Source organism: Acanthisitta chloris, unplaced genomic scaffold, assembly GCF_000695815.1.
Source record: "Acanthisitta chloris isolate BGI_N310 unplaced genomic scaffold, ASM69581v1 scaffold5218, whole genome shotgun sequence".
Taxonomy (NCBI): Eukaryota; Metazoa; Chordata; class Aves; order Passeriformes; family Acanthisittidae; genus Acanthisitta; species Acanthisitta chloris.
Window position 1 is genome coordinate 90,045 of NW_008688569.1, and position 14,479 is coordinate 104,523.

Genomic DNA, 14,479 nt, shown 5'->3' on the forward strand with positions numbered 1-14,479 from the left:
ACATCTTCTCTCATGAGGCAGTTATGCTTTCCAAAAGAATGTTTCAGTCATATCAATTTTCTATTCATTTTAGTTTGTTGAGTGACTTCACTTTTGATATTATATTTTGCTTTCTTAACAAGGATTTATGACATAAATACCTTGTAGTGAAATTTAGGTGCAGAAGGTATACCTGTATTAAAAATAAATACAGTAACGTTTCACAATAAGTCAAAATTATCAGACCTTCTTCTGGTATGTTAAAAGGAAAAGGGACATTATGTACATGAATTTAAAGAAAATATTTTTCCTCTTAAAATCTTGTGTGATCCATGAACTATATAAAAGGCAATTCAGAGACTGTGAATGAGGCTATACATACAGTAGATCTCTGGTTTCTGTTAACATCACAAACAACTTGAGCTTTGCTCTTGTGGTTACCATGAAATTACCAGAGCCCTTCAATATATTTACCTACTGTATGTTTTATACGCACATACACATGCACACACCCCCTTCCTGATAGAAAAAGAAATAGGATTTCATAGCTGTGCCAAGAACATAACTGGAGAGTTATGGCTGTTAACATGGTTGTGATATCATTTCCTAAGCATATGACTTCTGCTTGACACTGCAGAGGAAAATGAGCTGAGGTAATTGGTCATCCCACTTGGTGTCATTCCTTTTTCTCTGTTAAACATTCAAGCTCTTTTAGCTACAGCCTTTTTACACAGCACCTGAAGAAATCACATAAACTCAAATTTCAAACATTTCTGAGAACTTTACTGTCATTTCCCCAGCTTTGGTTCTCCCATTGCCAAATCTCTTGGCTCATGTCAGCTTGACTCATGGGTCATTTGTCTATGCAGGCTGGAGTCTGTTTCCAACAGACACACATATGAGCACACACAGCTTCTACTTGAGTAAACGTGTTTTAGTCCTTCACATGGGAAACAAAATTCTAATCTCTTTTAAGATCTCTGATATTAATTAATACGTTATTATTAATATATATATTACCTAATAAATGTTATGCATTTTGAATGTTCTTATAATTACTCCAGTGAGTAATCAGAAACTACACATGTACTGTTTTCAAGATGTTCCTGGACACTGCAAGGGAAACAATAGTGGCACTAACTGAAAAGTTAAGAATTTATCTAATTATTGTAGATGTGAATTTTGGACTGATTTGTTAAATTTTTGTCTCTCCTCTCCTTGTGTGAAGCAACAATCCTTGCACCAACAGAAAACATCAAACCTGCGCTTGCACAAGGAGCTACTTTTGGCAGGTTAAATGCAATAGCTGTTAAACTGCCCAAAACTGCTAGTTCACAAGTCATGATCTGTTGGCTGTTCCTAGTCCCTCAGCACAATTAACTTGGTCTGTCATCTCCCACATTTTCTTTCTGAGGTTCTTTTAGGAGCATCCAAAGTATGGGCAGAGTTTTGCCTGTACTTTCCAAGTTTGTAGATTGATAGATTCTCAGAATAATTTAAACTGAAAAGAACTTCCGGGATTATTATTCCAAACTCTTGCTCACAGATAACCTTGAATTCAGATCAGGTTACTCAAGCCCCAGCCAGACAAGCTTTGAGTAGCTCCAGTTACAGAGACTTAAAAATTTCTATGAATAACTTGTTCCAAAGTTTTACCACTCTCATTGCACTTTTTCCTTTATATTTAGAGTGAATACATCTTGGTGTAATTTGTGATCATTTTTGTAGGAACTGTTGGACCTAGTGCACATGTGAAGATCATCTGTACTGGTTTGTGTTCAGGTACATATGAGAAAGCTGCAACACACCATTTTAAGATATGTCCATAAGATGCTAGTTGGCCCACAGTAGTGAGAGGCTTAGTGATACAGCTCTAAGTATGTGGTAGACCCATTCAGTCCACATGTAGGCTTACATGTGATGAACAAAATAAAAATCTGATCATTTGATTCCATGGTTAAACAAGTTTAGTAAGCTGAAAAATAAGGTAGGATTTGAAAAGCCATCAAGACTTTATAATTGTATGGGATGATTTGTAAACTGTAAATTCTTCCTACTGCAATCTCAGGGCCAGTAATGATAAGAATGAACTAGATATCACATCTATGATACAGTTAAATGCAAAATGTCATACTTTGAAAAACACTCTTTAAAAAAATTCTATCAGGAAAAAATGGATTTGCCTTATAATTAAGCCCTAGTAAAGTCACTCACACACTTAAATAAATATGTTTCACAAGAAAACCCAGTAGAGCAACAAACTGAATATTGAGACAATGAGGAGGACCACATATAGTGGCAGTTTATAACCAGGAGAAAATAAAAGTGCAGTTTGCAAGCTACTTTGTGTGGAACTGACACCACCTAAAATATTAGAAATGTTACTCTTGTTGGAAGATCAGCCACAGCAAGGCAAACCAATGCACGTGCAGCAAGCTACATACCACCCAGGTGGTGGCCCAGCCTGAGCTCCATGCTGTCACAGCTAGACAGCATGAGTGTATGATAGAACTTCTTTGAAGCTAGCTCAGATATGTCTACCACATCTACTCCTACTTAATCAGTGTACCCATAGCCTTAATGAACTATCGTGATTAACTGTCATTTATATGTCTACTGCAGTTAAAAGAAATTTTAAGTCATATAACATGTGGTGTTTAATATATTCCATATGAATATTTAATTGGAGCATGTAACTTTGATTATTGCTAATGAGGATTACCCATATGTACTAAGGCCAGAGCAAACTGCAATTATGATCCAAGAACTTAGTATTTTAACACATGTATACTCGTTCCCCTGTTGCACACTTTGCCAACAAATCATGTGATGCCATGCTGTTCAACATATTAATTTGATTTATCAGTCTAGTGGACAGAATTCAACCCCTTCCTTCTTCTGAGATTTTAACATTCCCCCTTCTTTCTACACCTCCTATATCACTCCAGTTCCATACTTTTTAAATTCTTTTGTCCCCTCAGCATTCGCACCTATGCTAGACTGGGTTTTTCCAACTGAAACAAGAAATTACATTCTATCCTTTCCAACTCTTGCATGCATTTTCAAGGAAGTAAGAAAAACAAACATTTCACATGTGATACTAAGGGAAAGCAGAATGGTGTGACAAAATGAATCCTTTCAAATGATCTTAGAAGAAAAATGTCAACAAATTAACATGTCTCAAAGAACAACTGAGAAGGAAGAAAAATGCAAAAGAAAGAAAGAGCCTAGCTGGAAAAAAATATTTTGCCCCTCCTGTCTGCTTTTCAATTATACAATTTAATGTTTATTTGTATACTGATGCACTTATTTATAAAGATAACATCTGTGTAAATTTAACTCATACAGGGAAAGCTGGAAGTCTGCATCATAATAATATAGTCTTTTGATCAAATTTTACTCTTGTGCATGTAAATAAGGAAGGGATAAAATGAAATTTTTTCTCGGCTTTTTTGATCCCTTGCTGCTTCTCATACTTAAGCATTGAACCTGACAAGATCAAGTACCCTCTGTAACAATAGCCTTCCCACTAACATAGGGTGGCAAAAGCAGTCATATAAAGGCCAACAAGGTAAGAGAAGAGCAAGGCTAAAGAACATTTGTGTTGTTCCTCTCCCAATACATCTTATATAGATCCATGTAAGACAAGTACAGGTGACTGCAGCTGAAACAGACATCAGAACAAAAAATACATTTTTAGAGATCATCTTACTTATTTTATGCCTTATACTTTAGGAAGAGAAAATTTAATTGATCAGATTTTCACCAACTCTAAAGGGAACTTGTCTCTGGCATAAATGTCCCTTTTGTTAAGTTTCCTAAGCACTAATATCTAATGTTTATCTGACCACAGCTACCTATCCTAAAGGGATCCTTCTTTTAAGTCTTGTTCATCAGCACTCTAACAGTGTCTCAGATATCCCAAGACATGTTTAATAACACCAGACACTGTATTTAGGTGACCGAATCAAGTACTGCTTGTTTGCTAACATTTACTAAGGTGGGTTGAAGTAAACTTCCCCATGAAGTGAATCTGTTAAGGTGCTCCCTCTTAACCTTTATACCATCAGTAGGATATTGCTAGTCCATGAGGCTCAAACTGTGTGGGATATGTTTTAACCAGTAAATTGTTTTCTGAGTGCACTTAAGATGACTTAGACCACAATGTGTTGCACCTGCAAGAGAAGCTTGAAGTTCAGAAACTGACACTAACAAAACTGAAACATTTTGCTAAAATGAATGTAAAGTATTGTGTATAATACTCTCCTAGAAAAATCTGATTTTCAGCATAATGTTGAAAGTTAAATTTCATCTGAACAGAAACTTAATGGTGTTGTATTTTAAATGTTAAAGCCATGAAAAAGTATGTGAATAACAGATGATTGTGCTAGAATGTTGTATGAACTACCCTCCTCTGTTATCCAGGTGTTGCCAGTATAATTAATGGAAGATGTATACATGCAGAATTTGGGGAGTTTAGGAGATATTGAACTTCTGGGCAGACAGATGAGCAAACAATTATGATCTAAAAAACCTCCTAAATTATTACTACTTTGAAGAACAAGATGTGCCATTTAATAGCAAAATTAGACTGGATTATAGAAACAGGTGCTGGATCAGACCACCTTCAAAGCTCCCTTCCAACCTCAACATTTCTCTGATTCAGAGCCTGCCTTCTATCTGAAATAAGTTGAAAGAATCATTTCTCCACAGGAAACCATTCAGGTTTATATAGTCACACAGTGCATAGCAACATCATGTTCTTGATTTGTATTTGATGAAGATAATTGGTGAAGAGACTAAGTGGAAGTCTCCACAACATCCTCTGTTGACTGCAAGAGACTGATGCTTCTGCTGAATGCAAGCAGGATGTGTTTTAACATATCCATGGTGGAACTGAAACCAGAGGCTGCAAATTCATATAATGCACACCAGAAATTCACATTTGTTCCCATTTCTTCTGTCACAGAGTTGTAAACATCTCAGCTTGATTTCATACTTTTTCAACATTCATACTACTTTTTTTTTGCCAGCAACAGGGAGTCTGTTTTCCCCATGTTAATAAAGGTTTCATAAATAAGGTCTAGTGATCTGCATTCCACAATCCCCAAGAAAAACTGCTTACTCAAAAGTATGGCAAAGCTTATTTAATATTTGCTGATGTCATAGTCACAATAGGAATGCTTGTACATGGGTAATGGGGAGGAACAAAAGTAAAGTATACCAGCACTCCTATTGTGACAATTTGACTTTATTTTTTCTTGCATTAACTACAGTGAAATAATGTAATTGTTTGGGACATCAGTCTATAACACTAAAATCGAACATGCAAATTACAATTTTAAACACTTCTTTTTGCCTGAACTGTCGGATAGATTAATGAATTTATAGCAAGTCATGTGCAGTATATTTATTTTCAATATGTGAGGCATTTATAAATGGACATCTAGCTCATTGTCTCAGGCATTCTCACTTGAAATGTTATGTATATGATACAGACAGAGTTTTACTGAAGATGAGGATTTAAGAATATGAAAACTGTGAAGAATTACCACCAGGTCAGCAAGAATATGAATTTGTATTGAATGTTCTGTGATAATTACCTGGATACCTATTCATATTCCAGTATTCAGCAATGTAGCCACCTCCTTCACTGAGGAGTAATCTACCTTGTTTTTATCATGCAGCCAAACTATGCACGCAAGCACTCAGCTGAAATAGCCAATTCAAAGTGGACTCACACCTTCATTTAGCAACTTGTTCCTGTTCATGAAGTACAGCACAGTACAACACAACTTTCTCATGCAGGTGACTAGACTCAATTACATACATGTGCCTCTCGGTTTACTGATATATACCAATACATACACAAATATGTATGTTAGTCTGTGGTTGTAGGTGAGCACAACATATTTGTGTTTATGAATAAGTATACATTTTATATTTCTACACATTTCAAAGATGCTTGATTTAAGATTATGGGACCAGCATTTGCATTTCAATCTTCCGTTTTTAAGAATTTATAAATTAATGATAGAAAGCTTTGCCAGGCTGAAATTTAGTTGTGTCATCAGTCTAGGATGTATCTTTCGAACAAACTTGTAAATAGAAATGCAGTGAATTCACTCATCTTTTTCATAATATGAAAGTACAGAATAGGTATTTTATTGGGTTTAGAATTTTATGTATAATATTAGCATATAATTCAAAAGTGGGTTTTTTTTAAAAAAATGTTAATTTTAGGATATTCATTTTAAGTTCTTACCAAGGACTTGCGTTATTCCTTTGTCATATGCTAATGAAATTTTTGTCAACTGTGAAAATTTGTAGATGGAGTCCTACTAAAAATGCAAGATGTGCTTGCAGACACAAAATTTAGTCTAGAAAATTGAGTCAGGGATAGAGATCGCAAAGCTGAAGTACTATTCCTTGTATCATTTGTTGTGATGCTACTGATATGCCAGAAAGGCCTTCAAAAGAGAGTTGAACACCTAGGGTGAAATCTGTAAGTGAATGTGCATCTGTCTTTGTGAATCTAGCTAGAAGTACTTAAGATCTTTTTGCACACCTTCACCCAGGTAGGTGTCCAACAAGTATTGTGTCCACCTACTTAAACACAAAGTGTGTCATGCAGTGCATGTAGATGACACACAGGCCCAAGACCTCTGGAACAAAGCTAATCAGATTCATAGAAGTGTTAAGGGTGGAGAAGACCTTCAAGATCAAGTCCAGCCTTTGTCCAAACATAACCATGTCAACTAAACTGTAGCACTAAGTAGTCATTTCTTGAACACTTCCGGGAATGGTGACTCCACCACCTCCTTGGGCAGTCTATTCCAATGCTTAACCACCCTGTCAGTGAGAAAATTCTTCCTGATGTCCAACCTGAATCTCCACTGGCACAGTTGAGGCTATGCCTTCTTGTCCTGTCTTCAGTTGTCTAGGAGAAAAAGCCAATCCGCACCTTGCTGCAATCTCCTTTCAGGAAACTGTAGAGAGCAATAAGGTCTCCCTTGAGTCTCCTTTTCTCCAGTCTAAACACCCCCAGCTCCTTCAGCTGCTCTTAATATGACTTATTCTCTAGGCCCTTCATCAACTCTGTTGCCTTTCTCTGGACCTGCTCCAGCACCTCAATGTCCTTCCTGAACTGCAGAGCCCAGAACTGTATACAGTACTTGAGCTGCAGTCTCACCAGTGCTGTGTGCAGAGGGACAATCACTTTCTGGATCCTGCTGGCCACACTATTTTTGATACAGGGCAGGATGCCATCGGCCTTCTTGGCCACATGAGCACACTACTGGCTCATGTTCAGCCGTCCGTCAATCAGCATTCCCGGGTCTTTTTCTGCTGGGCCACTTTCTAACTACTCTTCTCCAAGTCTGGGGAATTCTTCATTTTGCCAATGTAGAACATGACCAAAAAAAGCCCACACAGACTATGTGTATATTCTTAGGGCTGGCAGATACTCTGCTACATAATGAAGTAGAGCACCAGAACACCAGCAGTGGAAGTGATCCATGCTAGACTTTTTACTTTGCAAGGTACACTTTTTTTTAAGTATGTGGTAAGGGCAATGGAAAGACAAAGACATGGGAAAAAATGGCTTCAGAATAAAAGTATTCAACATGCTAAAGCAAGCAAGCAGAAAAACAAAAGCAGAGAGTGAGTCAAGGCAGTAAACTAAAGGGCTGGAGAACAGAGACAGAAGATTATGGTCTTATTAAACAGGATACCTTACTATATACTAACAGAGAACTGAAAAAGAAAAAAAAACAGGAATTAAACACTGCAACTGACTGAAAGAGCTGTCTCTCTTCCTCCTTCACTCAGCCATATATATTCAATTCTGATTGTACATGGCTATAACATAGTTTCATGCTTGTAGAAGACTTTTTCTATTCAATGGTCTGTTGAGATTCATAAAGAAACAGTGCATATTTAATACATCAGAAGGAAGTTGTCTACTGCTCCCATAGTTTATGCCTCATTTTACCAAAGCATACAAGACCAGAGTTGTTAAGACAGTTGTGCCTGTGAATACAAATATCCCAGAGGGGAAATTCTAACCATATTGCAGTCAAAAACACATAATGGCTGTCAATCTCATTGGATCTAGACTTTATCCAGAATTTGCATCTGGACCTCAGAATGATTCAAGTCCCAATATAATTTTGTGTGCAGAAAAGATTTAGCTGCACAACCATATTGCCAGCCATTCTCAGTAGACAACTTACACAAATCTCTGCAGCTCCTAAGATTTGTTTAATGTTTGCTCTTTGTTGTATTTTAAGAGTTAATTATTCATATTAGATGTCAGAACTGTTTTCACAGTGGCAGGTCCTGTCAGTGTTTCTCAAGAACACTGAAAGAAAACCACAGGAAAGCCTTCATGCATCTTCTGTACATATGTATGACTAAAGATGGGAAAGAAGCCAAATGTAGAATCAAAGTACTACTTGTCTTTACCATACCTGAGGGTAGCTGTCAGTCCTTGGAAGAACAGATATATCATAGGTGGCAGCAAAATGGCTCTTAGCTTGCTGGATCTGACCATAGCGTTCTCTTTTCCTCCATTTTGCTCTTCGATTCTGAAACCAAACCTATAACATACAATGAAACAGTCATCAATGTAAATTCAATTGCATATTGTGTAAAGAGTTTTAGGAAACAACAAAAAAACAAAAAACAAAAAAACCAAACAAAAAAAAAAAACCAAAAAAATCCCCAAGAGATTTTGCACAGTAGCTTTGAAAATTTATCTAGAGAGGAAAGTTCTCCCCCTGAGAATTAATTTCTTGCAGATCTGATAAGTTATTTCTGGGTATTTTAAAAGTACATAGTATTTCCTTTATATTATCTCAAAAACAAAACAAAAAAAACCTCAAAGCAACCAACCTGAGGAAGATCAATCCATATCAAGTCAAGTTGTAAAGAAACTTCCTCTCAATTTCCAGTTCCCACTGACTTGCTATGACTACCCATAATCTGACTCCTAGAGGTGTACATAGTCTTTATCAAGTGCAGTAATGAAAAGGCAGGGAAAACTGGAACCAGGACATTAGTCTGCACTGCAGAAAAGGTTTCCATAAGGAAGGCCAATAGGGAAGGGAGAAAATAAAAAAATCACAATGCCACAGACAATTTTCAAACTACTGTGACTTTTTTTTCACATTGATGTTAGGTGATGTTTGTTCTTGGGAATGGAAAACTAAAGAATGGCACTTGACATTTAGACTATGAAATAATTTAGAACTGAATGTTTTCTTGTCAACTAAAGGTAATTTCTTTATACCTGTATTTCTTTATGGCCTCTGTTCTGCAATATTATGAATGTTGGGTGTTATATCAAAACCATGGCAGGGTTTGAGGTCTTTTCCAATCCAGTTAATTCTATGATTCTATGATTCTATTATATGCATATTTCTTGCTGTTACTGATATCTGTCAATGTTCCATGGTCTTCAAAATGTATTTTTTCTTTCAGACAGTGTAGTTTGGACTAGCTAATAATTATCCTGATGAATGAAAAGGATTCCCAAGAAAAATAACACTGTATAAAAATAATATTATCCAACTAGTCTTTATTGGTCTGGTGTGAGCAAACATTATAACTTTTTTAAGAAGTCACACTTCTACCAGAACCATTTTTTTTTAAAAAAGGAATCAATGCTATTGGTTAGTCTTCCTGCTAAACTAATTGTAAATCCATTTAGATACATGCACACATGAATAGAGGGGTTTTTGTATAGATACTTCCTATATTTTGAGGGAGATTTTCTGGCCCCAGATTCTGGGATATTTATAATAGCACTGTTTGTTTTATAATTCCATTCTTGCATTCATCTTTGGAGAACTCAGCTGTCCTTTGATGCTGCTTAAGCAACTAGGGCATAATTTCGCTCATTTTCATTCCCAAGGACTTGATCTGGATTTAGTATGTGCAACCTTCTAAAATGTACTCAGCAATCAAAGCAAGGCTCATGAATATAACTGGTGAGTATATATTGTTAGGGACCCTGTTGGTAAATTTGTCTTATTTATGATGCCTGAGGATCAGTAAAAAAACAAGGCAAAAAATCATTCTCCTGTCTCCATAGGAGGCACCAGGGACACCATAAGGGAATGTAGTCACGAGGCAATTTCATTGAAAAAAGACCTTGACAATCTCCTTAAAATGGGTACCAACTACTGCATTGACATGCAGCAGGAAAAAAAACCAACTTAGATAAATTAGATTCAGGTTGGCTGTCTCTGCATGTGTGCAGGACAAATATTAAATTGTATGTTGACGAAACGGTGGTGAAGGGAACTGTGGGTAAGGTATCCAGCTGATAACTCTGCTAAACTAAATCAAACAATTTGCTTGAATTTATAGTAACTAAATGAGAAAAAAAGCACATATTTTTTTCCTTTGACAATCCCACAAAATGTTTCTGTTTACACCACTTTACTAGAAACTGAGTGTTGGCAGAGATAAAGTAACCATTTTCCTCCACAAAGCAGTAGAAATCTGCTGCTTGTTATCCCTGAGTTGCCAGATGCTTGCCTCTAATGACGTAAAGCCTTTTAAATTACTTAATCTTGTGATGGAATACTGGTGCTACTCTGGACAGAAATTATCACCATGTCCTTTCATATTTAGCATATGAGAAATGCAAAGATTGGTTATCTTTTAAAAAAGGGAAAGACATGTTTAAATGAAATAGAAATTGATATTCTGTGAAAGTTTGGTATAGACATCTATATTTCTCATTTCTTGTTTTTAATACTCTTACCATATGAAGCCTTAGAAAAAATTGTGATAAAAGTCAGTTGACACCTTAAATTGTGATAAAAGTCAGTTGACAAAAAAATTGTGATAAAAAGTCAATTAACACATTTTAGTCCAATTCCCCTGTTCTTGTTCTGACTATTAATTTGTACTTGGAGCAGTTCTCTTTATTCCAGAGTTATGCATTTGTTAGAACAGTGTTTGAACATTCTGCAAGCTTTTTTGTTTATTTTTTTTTTAAGTCAAGACTAAATCCCAATGAATGGAAATCATAGTTGGAAATTGTGATAAAAAGTCAATTAACACATTTTAGTCCAATTCCCCTGTTCTTGTTCTGACTATTAATTTGTACTTGGAGCAGTTCTCTTTATTCCAGAGTTATGCATTTGTTAGAACAGTGTTTGAACATTCTGCAAGCTTTTTTGTTTATTTTTTTTTTAAGTCAAGACTAAATCCCAATGAATGGAAATCATAGTTGGAAAGCTGTACCAAATTCAGAAGGAGAGGGAATGCACAGAGCCTGGAAAGTTAAAAGCCACTGAAATAAATGCAGTCAGTACTGCTGATATTGTATTGATGTAACTGACACAGTTTTAGACTCTCTTTCTGATGACAACAGCAAATATGATGTATGGTTGAACAGACATGAAAAGAACACTTCTTTATAAAATGAATTAGCTGACTTTGTTTCTGAAAGTGATCCTTGTTTAATTTAAATTGTATGCATGTGCACTGACGTCTATTCCTTTACATGCATGTGTGTGAGTATGTGTTTAATTACAAGTTGTGAAGTTGTTATCATATTCAAGTCAATAAATTAGAAAAATTACTCCCAGTCTGTAAGAATCAATGTGACTGCTATTCTCTGAGTTGAAATTATGATTATTGCCAGAACAGGGGAGATGTCTAAAAATGGGATAAACTTGCAAAAGGCTGCTCACACCCTTTTCTAATGGAAGATCTCTAAACAGGGGAGGGGCTGCATTTCCTGGATACTTAGCTTCTTTTCTCACCATTACACATCCAAAGCCATAAATATTGTTGAGATTGCTGTATGAGCACATACGGAATGAATCGCATTTGTACGCAGTTAAGATACTCAAATAATGCACTAAGTGGTCAACAGTATGTTTCATTCCAAAATTTAGAATAATGTTATTCATCAGTTATTCAGGTCTAAAACCGGCAAATGTACCTCCTAATTCTGTGATTTCTAAGCTCCTTCCATACAATGGAGATGTAAGGATTATGCCCTTGATTTACACACACATGTATATATTTATACACGTTTATGTATGTGCAGTTTCAATGCATATTCTTTGGACAGACACAAGGAATTTGATTACTTTTAAGACTGTACTTTTCATGCTGTAACACACACAGAATCCTCTGCAGTTGAATTCTGTATCGTTATCCGTCTGAACGACGCGCAACATGTCTCTTTAATGGGATCTTTGCATGTAACACTACATATTCACTTCCCAGAATTCTACCAGAGATGAAGACAGATTTACTATCGATGTTTTCTCATCCTTTAAACAAGCTTCTAAAAAGCAACACAAGCTATTTAAAAAAAATAACAAGTTATTTTAGTACTGCAGCATAACAGCCCATATCCATAAAGAAATAAAGCAAAACAAGCTTTTTACTTTAGCTTTACAGGCTTTCTGTACAATCCCCAAGAGTGCCATTTAGCAGTTCCTACAATGCACAATTTGTCATGAAAACATTGAAGTTTGGTTCCTACCTGGACTCTGGCCTCAGTGAGTTCTGTTCTCAGAGCTAGCTGTTCTCTTACATAGACATCAGGGTAGTGAGTTTTCTGGAATACTTTCTCCAGTTCCTCCAGCTGCAAACTGGTGAAAGTTGTTCTGTGTCTCCTCTTCTTACTGCTGGAGACATTGCTGTCACACTTATCACCAAGTTCATCCAGTTCCCCCTTCTCCTGCATCCCTTTCACTGGAGACATCCTGAGATTGTTGCAATTGTCCATGGGCCTGCTCAGCTCTGTGTGAAGAGGCTGTCCTTCCACTTTAGTAATCCCGTAGTTCACTGTACAGAAGGTGAGTTAATGACTGGTTAATAACTGGCTAAATACCTGGTTAAGGAGGGAGGTGGGTGGGGGATTGTAGATTCAGAAGTTTGTATAAAACTGTTTCAGGAGGAAATTGACTCTATGTGGCTGTATTATTTCTATATGAGATCGTGGAAGAGGAATTTGTACTATTAACCACAGACAGAATAAAAGTACTAAATCACACTGAATTTTAACTGAGAATTGTATCTTAAAATAACACCTAAAAACTTTCAGAGTAAGGAAACTGCACAAGAACACTTGGATATTTTCACTCTACCACCACTGCCACTAAAGTAGTTAATAATCCATGAAATCAGCATCAACTAGAGTTGCACAGATAAGAAATCTTAGCCCAAAATAGATTTACATACAAGATAAGTGGCACAAAGATATTGAGGAATATGCCTTTAAACTTGGAAGCAAAGGCAAAAACCTCTATTTCTATGAAAATACAAAATATCAGTGAAGCAAACTAAATAGCTGCAAACTGACAAATCAAAAAGCAAGCGAAACTGAAAATTAACTTTGCTTTACAAATTCAATAGATCCCATATACCTTCCTTGGATTTGTAAAGTCGAATTGTTTCCAATTAGGTTTATTATGGTTACAAAATACAGAGCATTTCTGTAAAATGTTAACTTATTAAAAGAGATTGCTTCATATACTTTCTATAGGGATTGCAGGAACTATTTGTCTTTGGGTAAAACCCGAGTGGTAGAAATAAGAAATATTCGGCAGTAGCTTCTTAATATGAAATTGAAACTTGTCCTATTTTAAAATATTTTTTTACATATCTCACATCACTGGAAAAGTCATGCAGTAAGTTACAGGATTCAAAAATGCTTTTTTTCCTTTTCTTAGAAACAGGTGAAAAAAAGTTTAAAACTCTATTGAAATTAAAATCTGCAAAGATGGCAAGTAACATACTATAAGAAGTTTACGCATCCTCAGTAATTTCTTTTCTTTTAATCCTAGCTGCTGTAAGAAAACAGTTTTTAGATACTTACCATCAACACATACATAGATCGGAAATGGCCCAAAGCCCTCGAGGCACACATTAAATGGGCTAAATAAGGAAAACTTCAATATATAAATCAATTTTCTCTAGCTTGTTTGTTTTTGGGTTTTTTAAGTTGCACTTGGAGAAATCTGTCATTATTTCTTACAAATTGTTTCTAACAAAAAGGAGCGTCCTCAAAAAATACATACTTTAATGTCTATATGAAGTCGAAAAGCGTAAGATATTGTTAATCTCCTTATTGCAGCTGATCTTAACTGTTTTCCGCTTATGTTAGGAAACTAATTTTAAGTATTTTTTTTCTATACGCGATTTCCATCATGTTGGTATAATAAGAAAAATTTTAAATGTTTCAAAAATAAACCATTCCACATTCTCCTTGCCGATCGGCTAGAAAAAAAATTAAATAATTGATACAGTATTTAACACTTCCCTTTGAGTGACCGGCGTCGTTTTCGGAAGAATCACCTTTACACATTATTTGCTAACACGGCAGAGAGAATCCCCTCTACCCTCACAAGGCGTTATTTCAAAGAACCAAATATGTCTAAGCGACCTTCCATCCCCTCCCTGGAGCGGCCCCGGAAAGCCGCCCGTGCCCGGCACCCTCCGACACCGACACCCGGGGTTTTTT

General features: G+C 36.0%; 1 protein-coding gene across 1 annotated transcript in view; it reads right to left on the bottom strand.

The window, feature by feature from the left end:
- ALX1 (ALX homeobox 1) overlaps positions 1 to 12,801 on the bottom strand; it is a gene marked incomplete at its 5' end in the record, with an annotated part of 17,250 nt that extends 4,449 nt beyond the window's left edge. Inside the window, 2 exons of the mRNA XM_009081059.1 lie at positions 8,451 to 8,579; positions 12,497 to 12,801. Of these exons, the coding sequence (XP_009079307.1) occupies positions 8,451 to 8,579; positions 12,497 to 12,801 (434 nt within the window). The remainder of the gene's footprint in view (positions 1 to 8,450; positions 8,580 to 12,496) is intronic.
- Positions 12,802 to 14,479: the final 1,678 nt, after the last annotated feature.